Source organism: Rhinichthys klamathensis, unplaced genomic scaffold, assembly GCF_029890125.1.
Source record: "Rhinichthys klamathensis goyatoka isolate OS25496 unplaced genomic scaffold, OSU_Roscu_1.1 h1tg000032l_1, whole genome shotgun sequence".
NCBI classification, from domain to species: Eukaryota; Metazoa; Chordata; class Actinopteri; order Cypriniformes; family Leuciscidae; genus Rhinichthys; species Rhinichthys klamathensis.
In genome coordinates, this window is record NW_026606581.1 from 2,241,277 (window position 1) to 2,262,906 (window position 21,630).

The 21,630-nt window shown below is 39.4% G+C and overlaps 1 protein-coding gene across 1 annotated transcript in view; it reads left to right on the forward strand.

The window, feature by feature from the left end:
• crim1 (cysteine rich transmembrane BMP regulator 1 (chordin-like)) overlaps positions 1-21,630 on the forward strand; it is a 115,979-nt gene that overhangs the window by 88,408 nt on the left and 5,941 nt on the right. Inside the window, exons 7-14 of the mRNA XM_056245542.1 lie at positions 183-380; positions 11,395-11,523; positions 12,492-12,648; positions 16,023-16,144; positions 18,650-18,862; positions 18,949-19,164; positions 20,432-20,653; positions 20,775-20,963. Coding sequence (XP_056101517.1) covers positions 183-380; positions 11,395-11,523; positions 12,492-12,648; positions 16,023-16,144; positions 18,650-18,862; positions 18,949-19,164; positions 20,432-20,653; positions 20,775-20,963 — 1,446 coding nt within the window. The remainder of the gene's footprint in view (positions 1-182; positions 381-11,394; positions 11,524-12,491; positions 12,649-16,022; positions 16,145-18,649; positions 18,863-18,948; positions 19,165-20,431; positions 20,654-20,774; positions 20,964-21,630) is intronic.

A 21,630-nucleotide genomic window follows, 5' to 3' on the forward strand; every position in this document is an offset into this window, starting at 1 on the left:
AGCTTGTTGACATTCTTGAACCAGCAACAAACCAGCCAAACTTTAAGTGGTCAGGAACCGCCTGCTATGTTCTACATCTGCCATGTTCTGAAACAGCATAAACTGACCTTTCCAGCAGGGTTCACTGTAGAGGATGTCAGGATGTTCAATGTCTTTTTGCTCTCGTACCTTCTCCCGTATAGACCCCATCTACCCGGTGCTCAATTTAGCCGGCTGCTATGTGAATGGGCAGATCCTGGCTCACGGAGACCACTGGCGTGAGGACGACTGCACCTTCTGCCAGTGTGTGAGTGGAGACGCCCGCTGTGTGGCAGCTGCCTGTGGCCACAGCTGCCTCAATCCTGTCACCGTTCCCGGAGAGTGCTGCCCCGTGTGTGAGGGTAAGAACACATGCACTTTATGGATGTGGGTTGGAGTTGTGTTGTATTGTTCTTGGACCTGAAACGTACTCTATGCAAGTACATGAACAGAAATGTTTCTAGTTATGTGTCATTATGAAATTTCACAATCATGATGCAGTTTTAGAATGCATCACATGTATCACAATAGCAGTGTAAACTCTTCTATAGTTAGCTATAGCCAGTGTAAACTAGTATCTTCTATGGTCAGATTCACTTTCAGGTCAACTACTGCTATGGCGAAGCTACAGTTTAGTCTAGTGTTACATTTACAACACAATGCTTGCAAAACTCTCTTCAATGATGCTGTAGTGGTTGCTAGGGTATTGCTAGACAGTTGCCTTTGCAAGCACTGCTATCTTAATATGTACTCATTTGTCTACAAAACAATGAGGTCATCACAGTGAGTGACGATTCGACAAATCAGAGAATTATTTTTGAACTGCTTGACTGAAATGACTGAGTCTCTAAAATGAATTGGACTTCTGAGTCTGTGTGTGAGCGAGCACTTTCTCCGTTTCCTCTCAATGTTCTGTAGTACTCTGAATGTTTTGACTTTCCATTCCAGTCACATACTGTATGTGTGAATAATCTATTAGACTGAGAGCAGGACAGGCAGATGCATACCTGGAACCCCCAGCAACCCCCTTCTAGCACAACCTAAACATCTCCATCGTCTCATACCTCAGGTCTATATGCGTTGTGTCTCCTTTACTGTCATGCAACGCTGCACCAAAACCCTTCCTGTGGATTTCCCTCCAGTAGACCTTGCTCCCTACCCTCGCCAGCAGTGGAATATCATATCCCACCTGCCCATGTATTTTTCATACTGCTCACAGATCTGTTGCGGCTACCCCTGGGACTTCCACTCCCACTGCAGCTGGCTGGGTTTTCCTCTCAGTGTTTGTTGCGAGCAACGTTTTGGATCTCATCATAAGATTAAGCACCGCGAGGTATGGACGCACACTTCGGTATGCAGGAATGCAGGTTGGTTTTCCGGGGCGTGGGCTACATTCTTGTAGAGAGGGTTTATAAAGGTTATTTCACACATGGGAAGAAGCGAGCAAGTGATAGATGAGTGGCAGGAATGTCGGATAATGAATTTCTCCCAGGATTGGCTGTGTGTGTCGACCGATGACATCATCTTTTCGAATAAAGCTGGAGAATATAGATTTTCTCACGTCTCTGTTTGCCGTCTAGATTTTCAAATCGCAAAGTTACATAATGTTCTTTCTTTTCACCCCCTGTTATTCACAGACTTGGGACCAGGAAAGGAAAGCTTGTTCAGAGCGATTAGCAATCTTATCAAGCCATCCTAAATGCCAGACTGACAATATGTGTGGAGGAGGTTATGAAAAACCATACTAAACAACCAGCATTTTCTTTTTGTGGCTGTGGGGGCGAGACTCCACCAACTGTCGTGTTGATTATGATCAATGCGGTTCCAGTGGAATTGAGTCACACCGGGGGTAATAGGATTCCTGTCTGTCTCATCTACCCTCTACACCTTCAACCTCCTTCCAATTAAAGATCCAAGCAAATGAAGCATCCTTCTTTTGCTCCGGCTCAGTATATTGAGAGAAAACAACGCCTGGAGTGCTTCGTCTCATAGTGGTGCTTGCTAATAGTAAAGGCAAGCCTTACTATGGCTCACACTCTGGGTTATGGGTGTCAACAAATGTGCTACAGACATGAGTGATGCCTTAAACTGTGTGGCTTGTTGAGAAGCAGTTTCTAAGCAGTCTGATTTCATATGCCGTATGATACATCTTTTGAAAAATCCCAAAGACTTTGCACTTTGCATTGATTTTAAGCTGGGACATTGTAACATTTTTTATTTTTTTTTACTGCACAATAACCTTTACATTTTTTTATTTAAAAAGAGATTTTTTTTTTATTTGTTGCCGTTAGCTTTCGCATGTTTAAACACTCAACCTACGATCATAAAGTGTTTAATATTTAAAAAAAAATTCTAGAATAGACACTTTATTATGTCAGTTTTACTATTCTGATGCCAGGCTACAGTTGTTATAAATAATCTTTGAATAATCTCAAATAATAATCGTAATTATAATAATAATATAAAATATATTTTCTATGAACTATGTACAAGCAGAATATATCATATATATATATATACTATATATATTAATTATTAATATAATAATTATAATTATTATTATTTACTCATAGCATACAATACCCTAACATTGTGGAATACGTTTTGCTTGCACAACCACTATTCACATTTTCTTTAGAAAATGGCAAATAAATAAATATAATTCGGGATGCAAAGTGTGTGATTAGCGGCCCTTCAGACTTGGGGCCCTATCTTGCTCTCGGCGCAAATGACTTTGTACACTGACGCATGTATCATTCCTCTTTTGCACCCGCGCAAAGCGGGCTTTTCCCTCCACAGACGCACGTCGATAAACTAGGAAATGCACTTGCGCTCCCTGGGCGGGTCGGCGCAAAAAGGAGGCGTGTTTCGGCGCAAACATTCCCTAGTGCTATTTTGCAGTTCCAGAAAACAATTGCGCCACTGACCAGAAAAAACCTAGTCTAAAGTCAGTGGCGCGTTGTTCATAATGCTATTTTAAGCGCGCATGCTTGGCCATAATGTAGTAACGCGCATACACTTTGATTCTCTCATCAAAACAGATGCAGCAGTTTTTATTTTTGCAAATCATACATTATAACAAGGAAAAATATTAACACATGAGGGAAATCATTGTGGTGTCCATGAAGATGTAAAAAAATGTAGGCCTAAATCTAGCTTACAGATTTACCCCAATTTTTCAGGCTAATTGTAGTAATGACGGATCAGACCTGTTTGCCCAATAGTGGCAAGACACATATGTATATAAGGACACCTGACAAATTAGTTTGTCCGTCAAGAACCAGGAAAAAAAAAAACTCCCATCCCCACACAACGTCACTTCTCTGTCTTTCACTGCCCTGACAAGAACGTCGGTCTCCTCGGCTGTGAACCGCTCCTGCCGCGCGCCTGGTAAATCCGCCATACTAATAACAATCCGCCATGCAACATCCGCACCTGCTCTTAAAGGGTATGTTGGATGACGCTCTGATTGGTTTATTTCACGTTAAGCCCAAACCACACCTATGAATAATAAAGCTATTTCAGACCAACCCCTTTTAAACTTGCGTCGGGCGCAAGAGGCATTTATCCCGCCGGTAAAATAGCAACAGCGCCCAAGACCCGCCCACAAAGTTAAAATAGGGCCCTTGAGGTTGTTTGAGCTGGTTGAAGTAGAGAGAGAGAGAAAAAAGCAGTGGATGGACAGAGAGTGACAGCAGCATGTCTGCAGACCTTCGCAGTGCAGCACGCTCACATTCCTTTTCAATTAATCTTTCATACGCCTTTCGGCCTGTGAAGCAATTAGAGGTTTAGATGGGTCTGCCTGACCGTGGAGAGCACTCACTTCGGTACTGAGGTGAAGTGAGGGGGTAGTGCACTATGGCTTTCCATACAAAGTTCTATTCACACAATACCGCCGATGCATCTCTAACCACATCTCAAATACAGCGCTCTCTCTTTATTTGAATTCTCTCTTTCTCTCTCTCTCTCTCGCTCTTTCTCCGGGCGGTGCAGAGGTAGATCAAAGGCAGTGTGTGTGCCTGCTCATCATCACGGACTGCAGTGAAAGGTTAAGCACAGACAGACTACATGAATGTGAAAATATTCGAAATCCTCCTACTGTGACGGCAAGGTGACTAACCGCTTAGTGCTTCATATGAATTCATCACTCCGTATTTTGCTCTCACACTCATGTCATTCAAATGGATATGGTATTCTTACTTCCATGGAGGACAAAAAGAGAAGTTTAGCAGATTGTCTCACAACATAAAAGGAGTCCATGACCATATTTACACTTTCTACCACTGCACAAAAAAAAAGAGTTATCTTCCACAATCTCTTTGCTTTTCTGTACAGTGGAAGTGAGTTTAAAGCTGTCAAGCTCCAGAAATGGGCGAAAGAGCACCATAAAAGTGGTCTCATATGTCTTGTGCTCCATATTTCTGAAGTCTACTGAAGTCATAAAATACCTTTGTGTGATGAACAGACCAACATTTTAATAACTGAAACTCATTTAAAATCTTTAAATGCCATAACACACCAAAGCAACATCAAAGAACTGGCGGCAACTGTGGCGTCGCCTCACGTTAAACACACCGCAAAGACTACAGCCAATGACCAACTAGCATGTATGTTCTGCGCCTCTGTGAGAGAAAAAAATTATAGTAGTCTCTATTCGTCATTCAAAAAGGGAAACCAGAAGAGCTAGGACTGCGGATATACAAACTGTAAACAAAGCCATGCTTGCTTAACATATTCACACAATTTTCAATCACTACAGACGGATTTGTAATATAGCTTCTTTGAATATGTCTAATAAGTTGCTTAGCTGTTTGCTTGTTTTCGTCTCCTCCATTCTTCTTCTTGTGCTCTGGTTTGCTAAGCTGGACTGCCAATCACAGTGATGTATGTTAGTGTCACATCCTTTACTCACACAAACCTATCAAATGGCTTCAGAAGACTTGGAATATAGCATTTGTGATCATATGCACCCCTTTTATTTAACTTTTGTTGTTTTTTCATCATTTTTAATGAGCTATTCCTGTATCTGGAATGGCATCCAGAAGTTTGCAGGTTTGAACCCAGCAAGGAGCCATTCATTAACTGTTAGCATGGAGCCCTTGAGCAAGGCCCTAAGTTGCTCCCGGGCTATTATACCCTGTAATAAATATTGTGTGCTGTTGCTCTGGATAAAAGCATCAGCTAAATGTCAGTATAGGGAGCAGAAGTTGTACTAAAGGGTTGATATTTGGGCATCTATTCTCCACGGCTACGGTGTAATGAAAGCTCTTAAAATATATTACAGATTCAATACAAGTTAAGCTCTTTCGACAGAAGCAGTGGCCTGCTAAAAAAATGTAATAAAACAAACAAAAAAGACTTTAAAGTAAAGCACTTGCTATGAATGTATACCTTGCACTATGGAAATATAAAATATGCAGCTGTTTTTGTTGAAGCGCAATACAAATTGTGAGTTATTTGAGCTATAAAGTTCTCAAAATCGTTCTTTGAACAATTGGACTATACAGTTTAATGTGAATGGATGTCTGTTACCAATTTTTGTCTATATAAATGATACCTTTCGGCTTTATAATGCAAAACTTACTGGGTTGATCGTGTTTACATAGCCATCAAAGGAGTTGAAAGATTTTTTTATAACATTTTGAAATCTATAGAAGGCATAAACAAGGTTAATAAATTATTTTGTGATTTTGTTAATGTGTGTAAGATTTATGCCCATTTTTTCAAAAACACACCTCACACCATCGGTGCACCATCGGTGCTCGGGCCCTAAAAAAGTGCATTACTTACTATTTACTTGTTTTGTACAAACTGAGACACGTTTTATGTCACAGATGATGTCTATAGAATGCAACCCTTTTGAACTCTGAACTTTAATGAATTCCTTCTGTCACAGATACAGTAGTCACTGGATATGTCCAATGCATTGTGTATGAAAAGGTTCCTATGCAATGCAGAACAACACATTTACTGTGTCCATGACTCTAGTGTTTTGAAGTCACACACACAGTTCTGTTTTGTCACCTTCCATCCATAACAAAGCCTGTTGTCTCCTGCTGTCAGAGTCGAAGTGTCGGCAGCCTTGTGATAGCAGTGCTGCAATCAAAAATAAAGATAGGACTGTTACTCCATTCTATGACTTTTTTTTATCTTGCCGGATAAAGCAGAGAAATTGCCATGTGCATTCAGCAGAGCCATATGTGGCCCTAATAAAAGATGGGAAATGGGGAAATAAAAGGAAGCTGTAATGATGCCTGATATCTCCCTCGATAGAGGACTTAAATAGCCATACCTGTTGGCAAGATCTAGAGAACTCTGCTCTCGCTGCGCCTCTCATTTACATGTGGCATGTTACATGCAGTCGTTTGGGAAAGTGAGCAACACATTCCAGTCAAGTCACCTTTATTTATAAAGCGCCTTTTAGCAGCTTCACGGTGATAACATGAAAATAATACAACAAGTTTGTTTCTAGAAGAAAATTGCGTCATCGTCCACCTGAAGTAAGGCAGATCAATAATATTGTTGAATATTAAATGTCCCCAACTAAGCAAGCCAAAAGCCAAGGTAACAGTGGCAAGGAACCCAAACTCCATCAGGAGACAGAATGGAGGAAAAAACCTTGGGAGAAACCAGGCTCAGTCGGGGACCAGTTCTCCTCTGGCCAACGAACGAACTGTGTATGATTATGATGCAGGCAACATTACAGGTCAGAAGTCAGATTGGATCAGAACATTCACTATATTTATCCAGTTCCATCTGGTTGGAGGTCGGAGTCATCACGCCGGTATGGAGACGAGTTTGTTGAGGTTCCACAGCTTCCAGTGACAATAGTACTGAAGGGCCAGCCATTTTATATATTGTATATATACGTAAGTAATATATATATACTTATATATATATATACGTAAGTTATATACGTAGTTATATACGTAAGTTATATATACGTAAGTTGCACGATTCGGACTTTATAACACGCATTTGCAAGTTTATATCTCACAATAAGAAAAAAATAATAATTGCGAGATGTAAATGATCGTTTATCGCAATTATCGTTATTCTGTGGCAGAAACAAGCTTCCATAGAATGTGGTTGTCACTCCTGTAAATAGCTGACCTGTGTGTGAAAGGAACCATATTAAGGACTAGTATTCTGCTGATGTGAACGTGGCCATCTTGTAGGATTAGTTCATTTGATATTGAGTGTCTTAGTTCATATTGTTAAGATTTAGCAACAGGTTTCAATCTAAATGTAGCCAGTTAGTAAGTATATCTTTATTTTATTTGAATAATTATCAGACCAGAACTGACTGTTGTTTAACATTGAATATATTGTAAATACCCAACACAAGCACTGGTGCGTTTGCCCGTTTTTGTGAACAGATGTACCCCACTCCAGTGTTGTCCTTTGGCACTGAAACATCCCACCGCTGCTGGTGTGTGTCCATGTCCTGCTTCAGTCCTGCCTCTGTCCTCTGGGCCCTGTTGGACACAGCCCTGACTCTATCCCCCTGGTCCCAGGACAGCTTAATTTAGCTCATTTGCCAGCTGCCCTGCACTCTGTGCATTTTTATTTCCTAATTATTATTTGTTAGAAGAGCTCATTTCCTCAAGGTGACACCCTCTCCCTGTCAGAAGCAAGTTATTGTACCAGACGCAGCATGTGTAATTAAGCAAATGAAAGCTGTCAGGTTGGGTTCAACCCCCAAAGATCGCACATCAGGTTTTATAGCAAACCCCACAGCCAGAAGCGTTTTGCACTGGTATTATTCCATATTTAATATATTTAAATATGTGCCTTCATTACATTTCACTTGTTTATTTCTAGCAGTCTTTGAGTATGAGCATGATCTGTTTGTTGTGGAGCCACATAGGAAGAAACAAAACGAAGCACTAATGCGACACGGCTTCAAATGTTACAGTAACAGCGTGCTTTAATGAATTGGGAAAACGGAATGCTGTTTTTTCGCTTCAGGTTTCTATTTATCGCTGAGAGCTTGTTTTTTATTTAATAACTGTATGTCCTTACATTTGAGACAAATTGTGGAGAGAAAAGTACATATTCTTTTCCCTCTTGCGATAAGTCATTCCAAAAATCATGGCAATGGATGTTGGTAGGTTCACATATATCTCAGCCACCGCACTAGCCATTATTTTGAATCAAAGGAGACGTAGGTGTTTTATCCAAGCATTAATGGCAAGGAAAGCCCCTAATATTTGGGAGCGGCACATAGAAGGTGTTTCTCCCTTTGTCCTTGAAGAAAAATAAATATTTTTTACATATTTTTTTACAAATAATACACATTGTATTTGATATAAAACTAACTCGACTAAATCACATGAAAAAATAAGTCATAACTGAAACTATATTCTTAAAGTCATCAATTTGCATTATTTCAACTTTTTTAAAGAATACTTTTTAATTCTTAATATAAAAAAAATATACATCCTCCTCACATTTAAATTGACACCTGCCATGGTCTTTCTTATTTGTTGTCTCTGATTTAGATTAAATTAATGTATCCTTGCAGAATACAAGTATTCATTTCTTTAAAAAAATATTTATTGGTATATATTTAATGTAATGTTTAATGAAATATTTGACACAAAAAGCTGCAGCTGTGTACAGTACACAGTATCATATGACCAGTCGGCCAGGAATGATACTGATTTAAGTTTCACAAATCAAACCGTTGCTTTATTTTTATTCAAACATGAGTTTATTCAATGAAGGATTTGTCAGGCTGTTTCAATCCAATAACTTGCTTGTTTGCGAGTCTTATTGTGCGAGTCATTTGTTGGTCAATCAGATTAGACTAGTCATGCTCTATGTTTGTTTTTGTTTGTTTCCAGTGAATGCACAAATAGAGAGATGTGTTGTCTTGGCTTTATTTTGCAGTGCAGTCTTTATTTCTTCTCATTCAATTCAGACCACAACTTACATCTCTGGTAACTCTAAGCATTGCAGGAAAACACTGTTATGACCACAAACAAATGCTGTTTTGAATGTATAGGGATAGTTCCCCATGAAATGAAAATTCTGTCGTTTACCCTTATTTAATTTCAAACCCATCTGATTCTCCTTTTTCCATTAAACAAAAAAACAGTGTCTTAGGTTACACTTTATTTTGATGGTCCACTTTAGACATTTTACTAACTATAAGTAACTTTGCCCTATGTCAACTAACTCTCATTAGAGTATTAGTAGACTGTTAGGTTAGGGTTCAGGTTTCGGGTTAGTAGAATAAGTTGACATGTAGTTGCAAAGTTACTTCTAGTCAGTAGAATGTCTGTTGGGGGACCATCAAAATAAAGTGTTACTGTTTCTTATTCACACTTCCCTTTTCCATGCAATAAAAAGGACACTGTTGAGCTCTAATAACGAATTCACCCCCAAAATTCAGGCCATGACAACTGTGTTTATATTCGGTCTGAGAAAGGTACTGCACTAATTATGAATGCAAGGAAGGCACTCTCTTTTGGCCACTGACAGCTCATGTGTCTCTTCTCCATGTGCGGTTCAAGCTAATCAAGAGGAACGTGTCTTGACTCATTTGCAAATTCTGACACAAGTCTGTCTCTCTCCAGCGCAGTGTGTCCCAGCAGCCGTGTGGTCTAGGGTCAGCCCACCAGAGACCGCATGCTGTTTAAAAGAGCGGCTTAATGAGCATAAACAAAACACAGTGGGTCTCCTTCACTAATAATTGCGTACAAGCAGCACACGCTTATACATTCGTTCTCATCCTCGTTCTAATGCTAATGATTCCCGATTATTCTTCACGAGGAAGCGCGTGCCTGCAGTTACTAATTAGCATAATACACGGCCAACCCGTCTCCATAATATTTCAATTTTCACAGAGCCGCCTAAGAGCACACACTGGAAAGTCTTTGTGTAAAAGACTTGGGAATTTTTATTTGGGTGTGAACTGTCCCTTTAAGATGGATCATCTGTTGTTGTTCGAATAAAAATGAAATTGCATACTCGTGTTTGCATGTATACTTGAACATGGAATTGTTTTCCTATAGCAGAACAGCACTGCATTCAAAGCTGCATTCAGGAGAAAAATCAGAAAAGAGCCAAGAGAGAAGCTGATTGGATGATCTGTTTGACAGGCACAAACCAATCAATTCAGTCAGTAATTTCAGCATGTACTACAAGCATTCAGGTTTTGCTGGAGTGGCGAATTATAGATTCTCGTCGCACCGTGAAAAAGTCAATTTCCAGTGGTGATGGCTCGTTTTTGGAGTGCTGCCATCAACTGTATTTGTAGTCATGAAGGCTTTTATCCATTTTAGACCTTGACAACTTTATCTATCATCTCTATTTCTTTCTGTCTATCCATCTGACTGCATTGTTTCCCATCTTTTTCATAATGGATTAAAACTTTCGACTGGAAAGATCGAGATCAAATAGAAACTCGTCAGGGGTGTCATAACCTAAATGGAAGAATGCTTTCTATTCTATATTAAACAGCTCTGTAAACTGATATTCGATTCATTCTAAGCAATTATAACCAAGTGGGATATTTATTAGCCTGAGATGTCATTGTGAGCAAAGAGAGATACTATTTGTTGTTGTTTTTTACATCCAAGTAAGGGATTGTTCACCCAAAATATTTTTTTCTCAGTGTTGTTGTTGTTATTAAATGAACACTATGTAACTTTTGGCCCCTAGAACATTGTTTTGGTTGTGCTTCGGCTGTGTGACTGTGCGGATGAATATGACCCTAAATATATAAATCTGAAAAATAGGCTAATATTATATATATATATATAGAGAGAGAGAGAGAGAGAGAGAGAGAGAGAGAGAGAGAGAGAGAGAGAGAGAGAGAGAGAGAGAGAGAGAGAGAGAGAGAGAGAGAGAGAGAGAGAGAGAGAGAGAGAGAGAGAGAGAGAGAGAGAGAGAGAGAGAGAGAGAGAGAGAGAGCAAATACAGTATTTGGTGAAAAACTTAAACTTAAAAAAGCCTTGGCAGCTAACTGAAATAAAATAAATTAACCTGAAAATGAAAAATATAAATCTAAAAGTTATTTTAATACAATATAACAGTATATAAATAATACTAAAATAAGTTTTTATTATATTGAAAAAAGTTGTCAGGATATTCTTCAGAAATTCTCCTTCTGTGTTCCCCGAGCCAACATGAGGATGAGGCAGGATGATAAATGATGGCAGGATTTTTGTTCTGAACTATGTGTGTGAACTATCATTTTAACTGAAAGTAAAAGAAAGTCTGTGTAAAATAGTGTTTGACTCCCATGACTCATAAGCGTAGTCCCGTTTGAGCCCCTACGATTCCCATATTCTTTCTCTGTCTGTTTAACTGTCTGACTTAGTCAAGAGTGACTCACATCCTCTGGGGGAATTTTTTGCTTTCCAGAGCCCACCTACATCACGATGGCGCCCCCTGCCTGCGGCTCACTGGACAACTGCACGCTGGAGGACAAGAGCTGCCCGTATGGCTTCCGGCTGGACTCCAGCGGCTGCAGGACATGCAGCTGCAAGACACGTAAGTGAGCTGTGACGTCACTGGAGAAGTGCTTCATCTTCCTCACCCCTACACACGCTGTCAGGCGCGCTTTAGCCGCTTTCTCTCCAGACACTGACTGGCTTTAGCAGAGATGTTTATGAGGATAAACACTGAAGGGCAGATGGATTAAAGGATTGTTTTTATGCTAAGATAGACTGGCTGAATCTAAGTCTGACAAATGTCAGAGGAAAAAGATAATAATGCTGATTTAGGGTGGAACCGCAAACCTGGTTGTGGATTATAAATATTCTATTATGAGATATACATTACTAGTAAAAAGTTTGGACACACTTGACTGATTTGTGTCTCAAATTCCCTTTAATTTATTTATCTTCAAGGAATATATGCTTGAATATAAATATATAATTACATTTACAAATTCACAAAACATTATTTTTACTGTAAATATAGTTATATAGAATAGAGTACAATTCTTTTTTCAGTATTTTTTAATTATTTGGTAAGTGTACAGCATTTCATTTCAGTTTTTCCAACTTTATATATAATTATTATATACAAAGTCAAGATATAATATAATATAATTAATATAATAATTAATATAATATAATAGTTGGGTGCTTCTCAAAGCATAAAATAAAATAAAAAAAAATAAAAAACAAAATAAAATAAAATAATGGATGAGTTAAAGATAATGAAGGAAAAATTATATTATATTATATTAAAGTTCTGTTTCTCGAATCTGATTGGCTGAGAGCCTTTTACAGCCATGCACTATTATTCTATTCTATTCTATTATATTATATTATGTTATATTATATTATGTTGTAATGTGTTTTAGTGTATACAGGGCACTGAATTTTTCATTTTGTATTAATGTATGTTGCCTTTCTCATATGTGCCAATCTTAAAGCATGTATACTGAAGTGCAATTAATGTCTAAAGCTGTAATGAATTGGTCTCTGTTGTGTTTTTCTTCTAACCTTCAGGGGAAGAGTTGTGCAGTGGTCTAATTGCCAGCTGCACTCTAAAATGCCCTTTTGGCTTCCAGACTGACATTCACGGCTGTGATCTTTGCCAGTGTCGCCCACGTCACAAGAAGTGCAAAGCTGTGGCCTGTGCCAAGGAATGCCCATTCGGCTACATGTAAGAAAACAATAATCTGATGCACAGAGGTAACAACAAGAAGTGCAGTTTCTGTTAAACATTCATTGTTAGTTGTACAGCCAGTGGTCAAATGTCTTCAAACTTCATGAAAAGCCATAAAGCTCTTCCTGTTTTGACCACAAGAACTTGTATTTGAGCCGGATTGGTTTTGGGGGACTGTTAGTTTCACTTTAAGGCAATTTTGAAAAATGTTGACTACATGACATGTTAGGGTTTTTTTTTTTTTAGCTTTTAAGGATTAGTATAAGAATACGTCTTCCTAAGGCTCCACTTCACTGAGGTAATAATACAGTTCCATAAAAGTCCAGACCATTGTTATCTTTCATTTTATGTCATTGTTACCCCAATGATTTTCGAAACTGTCAGGGCAGGCAGCAGTCATTAGTTGTCACAAACTGAAGCGAATCCCACACTGTTCCTAAAACGGTCTGGAGAAATTGTGAATGACAAAATGATCCCCTGCGCTATGCTTTGCTTGTTTGTGCCCGACTGCGAGTTTGGAGCTGACAGCTAATTAGAGCCGACTCAGATCAGCGTCTCTGATTGCGCCCCGTAAAGGATGAGCTGCGATAGCGAAGCTGAACACCTAATCTACACAACACCATGTCTTGACACCACTGCGAATAAACACTGCTGTTCCACGTCTGCAAAGAAATGCTCCAATTACGCAAGCAGATCGCTGAGCCAATTTGTAAAAACTTTTGTGGAGCTGTGCAGTCGGCAGGTTTAAGAGACACCTTGTGACGAATGGAGATGAGAAAGAAGAGAAAAGTGCAAAAAAGTATGTGCCACTTCTTTCAGTGACTGATGTCAGGGGTTTGTTTTTTTCGTGCTTGCTATTCAAATGATACTGAAGAGAAAAACAGGGAGAAGGATTGGGAACTGTTGCGAGCCGCATTTAAACTCCAAAAACCCGTATGAGCACCACCACTCAATGACGTGTCAGAGTATATAATGTTTGAGGATGTTGTTTAGAAAAATTGTGTTACATGTTTCTACACACAACCATGTAATGCCAAAAGCATCACTGGTCATTTATGGTCACAAGTTCCAATGATAGCAACATACTGTAGTTCAACAATACAATGTTTCCTGAAACCATAGTTGAACATTCGCAAACAGCTTTGCAAAGTTGTGTTTGAAGCTACAGCTCTTGACCTGGGGTTAGAAGCATAACTTCTTTTTAGTATGACATGGAGACTTAAATAGATTACTCTCTTGAGCAAAATAAGCAAGCTAACATGTAGTAGTCTATATCTTTCATTCCATTTACATACAAATTTCATTCTGCGTCTTAGTTTTTAAAAAGAATTAGTGGCATTTTAAAAAGTGTGCGTATGTGCTGGACCCACTTATGACGTAAGTGGGAATCTTAAATGGAATCAAAGATCTGGAAATAAAGTAAAGCAACAGAAAACTAAAAAATAGCAATAATGCCATGTTCGTTATTTACAGATAAAACACCGGGCGTTATTAACAGCAGTTTTATATTGTTGAACCAATGACGACAAATGGCACTTGAGTTACTACCGTGACTAGCTAGTTAATTTCTCCAATAATGCCTTATACTATGGAGATTAAGCAGCGAGTTAAGTCATTGTACAAGAAAACGCACCCCAGATCCAACACAACAAGTGTCCCCCAAGAAGATTTTGCAAGCAAAATGTTCCACAACATATTTGATTTCTATATACAGCTATGAGGAGTGAGATTTGGGACCACTGAGATTTCAGTGTGGACGGAGCTATCTAGCAATTGATCACAGTTGATGTTGAGCACAACTAATCTCGCCTCATGTTGGAGCTGTGATGTAGTGGTTAGCACACATGCTCCTGACATGTTGCACTCTGGAGTTTAAATGGGAAATGCAGGTTCCAATTTGGCCTGCGTCGAGACCCATTCCCCCATCGTCTCCCTCATGATTTCCTCCACTCTATTGTCTTTATAATAAAAAACAGGCAAAAAGTGTTAAATGAATAATTTTTGTTATTAGGTGTACTGTTCCTTTAAAATATAATAAAGACCATAATGACAAGTGCAGAGAATAAGGCAGCAGTGTTAGCTGGTCTTGCACCTCTATAGTCTCCTATCTGAGACTCATTCCCTCAGGCGTGGTTGAATAAAGAGGAGTCTTTATTTATCAGAGTTCGGCCCTTGGCCCATCTTTGTCTCTTTTCCTCCTCAATTCTGCCGTCATGAATGAGCACACAAGTGCAAATGCTTGCATCTCAGATTCTAATTTTAGATATCTATTTATGCCCCCTTAATGTTATGGCTGAGGATCAAGCTCGCGTCCTGAATAATGCATGCAGCTTAGCGCAGATTTCCTCCTCTTGCACAAAGAATATTGATATTCCCCACTGCTGACATCATACCTGATAGCTCCTTATCACCAAACCAAATATGCACTGCACATGGCTGCTTCTCAGCCCTATTATTCATCTGATAAGAGCAGATAGGGGGATGGGGGACAAGCGTGTGTGTGTGTGTGTGTGTGTGAGATGGGCAGTTGGGGTTCAGGCCAGTGCGCCTGCAAGAGTTTGTTCTCCAAGGAAGGTGCCTCGGACTTCAAGGAGTATTTTGATCGGCCGTTTTGGTTAGTCGTCTTTAATGTGCCATCTGCTGAAGGACTTCATGTAAGGTCAACAAAGACTCTCTCTCTCTCCTTCTCGCTCTCTGTTCCAGTGTTAATGGATGACATTGGACCGTGTCTTTGGCACCTGGTGTATAATACCAAGCTTTGATGTGCCAATGACAAAGTGTGCTGAGTGTGTGTACTGACTCTTTATGAAGTCCATATGTCTTGAAGAGTTATTTTAAAGGTGCACTAAGTCATATTTGTGTATGTTGCGCTGGCCAATATAACAGCCATTCTGAACCAACACTGACACCTGGTGGTGTGGATCCAGCAATCCACAAATAAAAATGGGGTAATTCTCTGTCAGCCAGAACCTTTTTTTGCTTTGACAAATGCAGGTCGAGCAGTGAAATGGGAAAATAACACAAGGTCTTGAGAAGTATTTTTTAATAGTTAAACTCATTTTAACTTCCGCAAAAGACTCGAGCACAACGTTAAAATATGTCCATCTGGTGCATGTTTACATAGAAATTTGATGGAAAAGTAGGACAGTGGAATGCAAAAAACATGTTCTGTGTGAAAGGGCCTTAGAATACAGATGACTGGACTTTCTACATCATTTGCACATACATAATTTATAAAAAAGTTTTTCAAAAGTATTATTGTTGTATTTCTATACTATTATACTGTATACTATTGTATACTATACTATTTATGTATTATTTTATTACTTTTTTCTCTTTTAAGCTTTCTTGTTCTCATGTTCTCTTACCAGTAAGAACAAACATGGTTGTGACACCTGCCGTTGTAAGAAATGCCCCGAGTTGCCATGTGACAAGGCCTGTCCAATGGGCTTCCAGCATGATGAGTTGGGCTGTCTGATTTGTCAGTGTAGAGGTAAGCAAAAGTATTATATATATTTCAAAGTATGGTTCTGTGTTATTTGGTTCTTATAGGAAAATGATAGATCCCATCTTAAAGGGTTAGTTCACCCAAAAATGAAAAGTGTCCCATAGTTTACTCACCCTCATTTTATGATGAATGGATGCTCTTTTTGGGGGCTTCAAAAATCTAAGTTACTATTCACTCCCATTATAAAGCTTGGAAGAGCCAGGATTTTTTATTTAATATAACTCCGATTGTGTTTTTTACTGAAAGAAGAATGTCATATACACCTAGGATGTCTTAAGGGAGAGTAAAGTATGAGATAATTTTCATTTTTGGGTGAACTTACCCTTTAAATCTGAGGATGGGCCACATTTGACGTAATTTTAGGATAAATGCACAGCTTATAATGCACATCATTTTAATTCTATATTAATGCACCAAGTTGTTACGTTGCTAGCAATTACTCAATAATGAGTAAATTAACCAGGCAAGTGAATATTTTGAATTAGCGTTTAAAAATATATATATTTTCAGTTTTCAGTTTAATTTTGAGTACATTTTTAATAGTTTTATATTTCTATTTAGCTTTTATTTATTTGTACATCAGTTATAGTTTTAGTAATTATAGAACTTAAGCTTATTTTATGACAGTGAGTTGCATATCTAATATCTAATTTATTTATTTTTCCAGCTGCTGAAAAAAATCTATAGATGTTGTTAACCATAACAACACTGTAATGAACTACATTACTTTCAAAATTGTTTATTCGGTTTAATATCATTTATAATTATGTGACTTTTCTCATACACAATAAGCCGCTCAAGGCCGTGCAATTATTATTATTATTTTATTTTTTCAGACACATGAATGTCTTATTGCTTTAATGCATAAGAGAAATCTGTTTTAATGCCTAAATCTGTCTTGATTTAGACAACTAACATGGATAAGAATCTTTTTTCCATTTAAAAATGTTTTTCCCTCCATGGCCAGAGCTGATCTAGTGCTATAGTACATTGACCCCATACAGCTGAATCGATATGCTGAGGTGTTATTTCTGTAATTTTTAAGTGTGAGCCATGTGCACATAGAGCACTGCTGGGCCTCGTATTCACAGAGACCAGGGTCTCCAGCATGACTCATCCCCCTTTCCCATATTTTCCATTTATTTTGAGGGCCACCTGTTGTACGTACAAAAGCCAGGCCCACAGTTACTCACACTCCTCCATTATTCATACGGCTCTTGTGTCCTCATTTGATTCATCTTCAATAATGAAGCTGGCACGTGAGATATTCACAAGCTCGGTCCGTTTAATGAGACGAGAGAGTGAGGAAAAATACCCTTTTTTTAATCTCTCTCACGTTGAATTTTTGAAACGTGAATCCTCCTCATATCACCCAGACAGGATTTTAATCAATGTGAAATGGTTCTGTGATATTGACTGGGGCCTGGCTGGAGCCGTGCCGCTGTTATAGAGAGGCAGTGAGAGGTGACGCTCTTGGCAGATAGAATGAGATTTGAGAATGTTTTGTGCTGTGGGGTTTGGAGCGTGTGAAGCATCGCTTGCATATTTTGTCATTTCACGCTGTTTGTGGAGCTGCCAGTGAAAATGTTTCACTGAAGAGGTCAAATGTCTGGAATATAAATGCAAAAATTATTCAGGGAATCCTCTGGCTTTCCCGTTTCACTATTAATATGCCAAATAATCCATCAAGACTTGACTCTAAACAAACATCTGCTCTGTGTCTAAAATAAAACCTCCTCTAAATGCATTTTAATTATGATCTGCTTTCACTGCAAAGCAGAAGTTCTCAACCCAGATTTTACAGTGGGCATCAAGTGGTGACCCAACACAGTACCAGTTTTGTTTGCTGCACAAAAGCTATTTTAAAAGTTCCTAATTTTGTTTTGCAGGTCTCCTACAATAGGTTTACATGCATCAAAGATTAAAAAATACATTGCAGCATCACCTCTTTTCTCACAGTGTATGAAACGGTTCAATAAAGGATCCAGTCTCTCTAGACTCCTCCTTTTCCGAGAGCTTACTCTGCTCTGATTGGTCAGATGGCCCAGTCTTTTGTGACTGTTTTACCGCTTACAGTGTCGGAAACATGTCTAAATTTCAGCTCCGGAGTCTTCTTCCACACTTGATACACAGTGATACGAACCGTAATAATGGCGTTGGTTTTACTGTACCAATTTGAACCTAAGTCCTCATCCTTTGACAGTACATGCAAAGTCAATTTGCTTTCGCAGCGCCGAAAATAGTCTTCTCCGCATGTCAACAACACCAACTGAACTACAGTGTTTGATGGCGGGTTAACCTATATGTTGTTCGCACGCAGCCAATGAAGATCATAGGCTGGCATTATACAAATTTGTTACAAACTTACATAGATTTGCGGAGTAAGACTGGAATTGACATCGTGGTTCTGCCACAGTGTTTTTCTAGGCTCTATGAAGGCAGAAAGGCAGCTGCTGTGTTTATTGTTCATTCATTTGTTTCTCTGTGCAGATCAGAGTTCGTCGTCTGTGGCTCCAGCAGTGAAATTGGGCTCCTGCCTGTCTATGGACGGCCGCAGGCACGAGAATGGGCAGAGCTGGCATGACGGATGCAGGGACTGTTACTGCCATGCTGGGAGAGAAATGTGTGCCCTTATTTCTTGCCCGGTGCCCCCCTGTGATAACCCCACCATCCGACCCGGCCACTGTTGCCCCACCTGCCCAGGTGAGTCAACACTGCAACATACTGACAATCTCCATAGATACTCAAAGATGCCTTTTACATGTTCAAATATTGATTATCTCTCTCAGAAGAGTCCAGTTCCCATAAGCCAGAGCTGAGTGAGGCGTCCGTGTGTTTGGCCCCGGGTGGAGAGTACTTTGTGGAGGGAGAGACGTGGAACATCGACTCCTGCACTCAGTGCACCTGCCACAGCGGACGTGTGCTCTGTGAGACGGAGGTGTGCCCGCCCCTCCTCTGCCACAGTCCAATCAGAACGCAGGATTCCTGCTGCCCTCACTGTCCAGGTGTGCTGTCAACAAAAACCTTTACATTTAAAAAAGGTCATCAGACCTGCTCTAACTTACCAAAAACAAGGTCAGAGAGAAGTCAAAGTAGCTGTGATATTTGGATCTTGTATGAGAAGAATGAAGGGCATCATTTTTTATTAAAAGATTCATCATTGTGAGGACTTTTAGAGCATAGAGGCATGAGACACCTTTGACTAGAGGAAAGTTAACAAAATGTGAATGTGCATAATGCATGGGTTTTTTGGAAATGATGAATACTGCATGGGCGCTGGAGTACATGATCAACACTATGAGCCGAAGGGATGACAGAGGAATAGAATGGATCGCATTTCAGAAAATGTTTCAGCAACTAAACTATAGCATACTTCCTTTTGCTCCTTTTGAAATCATTTTGAGCTTTCTAAATGAAAGGGGGAAATTAAGATATTTTTCGAGCTTGAATTGTTTGAGTTGCTATGAATATTTATGTGTTTTTATGTTTTAGTCAATGTATGTTGACATTTCTTGCTTCAGTTAGAAGAGAAACCGTGTTATAACTTAACTAACGTGTTAAGGCCTTTTTCAAAAGAACTGTTGTTATTTATATAAATGTGTGTATAAAAGTATTTTATATATATATATATATACTTTTATTCACCAAGGATGCAATCAATTCATAAAAAGTGACAGTAAAGACATTTATGTTACAAAAGATGCCTATTTCAAAAGTAAATGCTGTTATTTTTAACTTTCTATTCATCGAAGAATCCTGAAAAAATGTATTATGGTTTCCATGAAAATATTTAGCACCATTACTGTTTTCAGTATTGATCATAATAAATGTTTATTTGAGCACCAAATCAGCATATTAGAATGAATGTGAAGGATCATGTGACACTGAAGACTGGAGCAATGACTTCTGAAAATGCAGTTTTGCAATCACAGAAATAAACTGCATTTTAATGTGTATTTAAATAGAAAACAGTTATTTTCAATTATAATAATTTTTCCTGTTTTACTGTATTTTTGATCAAATAATTGAAGCCTTGGTGAGCGATTAAAAAATCATACCGTCCCCAAACTTAAGAGAATAACGGCATGTTAAACGAGTTTGCGGTGCACAAGAATAAATCTGTGAATACAGGTCTGGCTCCATTTTATGCCCACTTTTCATAATCAGTTCCCAATGGATAAAATAAAGTTTCGCTCTATTTCACTCTAGAATATGTCACATGATGGTTAAGAAATGCCTAGTAAATAAATCCATTTGTATGTCTCTCTTCAGATGACCCAGTCACCCCTCAGACGCCCAGTAACGACAGCATGCCCAGCTACTGCAGGAATGAAGATGGTGATATCTTCTTGGCCGCTGAGTCCTGGAAGCCTAATGTCTGCTCCAGTTGTGTGTGTCTAGACGGAGCCATCAGCTGCTTCTCCGAGTCGTGTCCACCGGTCAACTGCGCCCGGCCTGTGCTCAGAAAGGGCCAGTGTTGCCCATACTGTCTAGGTATGCACAGCTGAAGATCATATTGCCCTAAGATCAGACAGCCCAGTTTAGTTGCTTTTTGATCGCATGTGGGTGTTTATGACACGGTTATGACCGAGCATTTATCCCACCTCTTAACCAGATGCCACGCCGAGGGCCGTGTGTCATTTCAACGGGAAGACGTACATGGATGAGGAGCGATGGGACATTGACAGCTGCACTCACTGCTACTGCCTGCAAGGCCAGACCCTCTGCTCGACTGTCAGCTGTCCTGCATTACCCTGCCATCAGCCGGTCACCGTGGAGGGCAGCTGCTGCCCCATGTGTCCAGGTCAGGACTTATGTGCTGTGTGTTCACATAGAGATTAGATCTGATGATCAGAGTAGAACAGACTGAGGGAAAGTGAATCTGCATGGTAAACACATTACAGATCTACTATACAGACGTGGCCAAGAGTATTGTCGGTGACAATAGTTGTTCAGTTGTTGTGGATTAATATTAGCCCAGTCTTTACTGGTAAATTACCAGTAAGAGATCATGTGTGAACAGGAAAAAAAAAGAAGAAGAAAAAACAGGACCTTTTCAAAAATACCAGTAAATCGGTTCTGGCAATTTACCAGTAAGGGAAGTTGTAAGATTTTTCAGCATGTCGCGCTCAAGACCCAGCCAGGGCCAGTCTTCTTTTCCTTTCATCAGCGCTGCGGATCTGCAGCCGGATACTATTATGTGCATCTCGTGTTTTTAAAAGCTAAAACGCGTGCCGTTTGATCATCCCCTTATGCCTGTCACTCAGACGTCAAAAAATGTTGTCAAATTGAACAGATAGTGAGACTAAAGCGCTTCTCCTCATGCGGGCGAATGTTGAAAACAGTGCAGCGTTTAAAGATCAATTCCGATGACTGACATCACAGAATTTACCGCTATTTTGGTGCTGATGTGTGAACGGTCTCTTAACGGTAAAAAGCCAGAACGCCATTGCTTGTGTGAACAGCATATT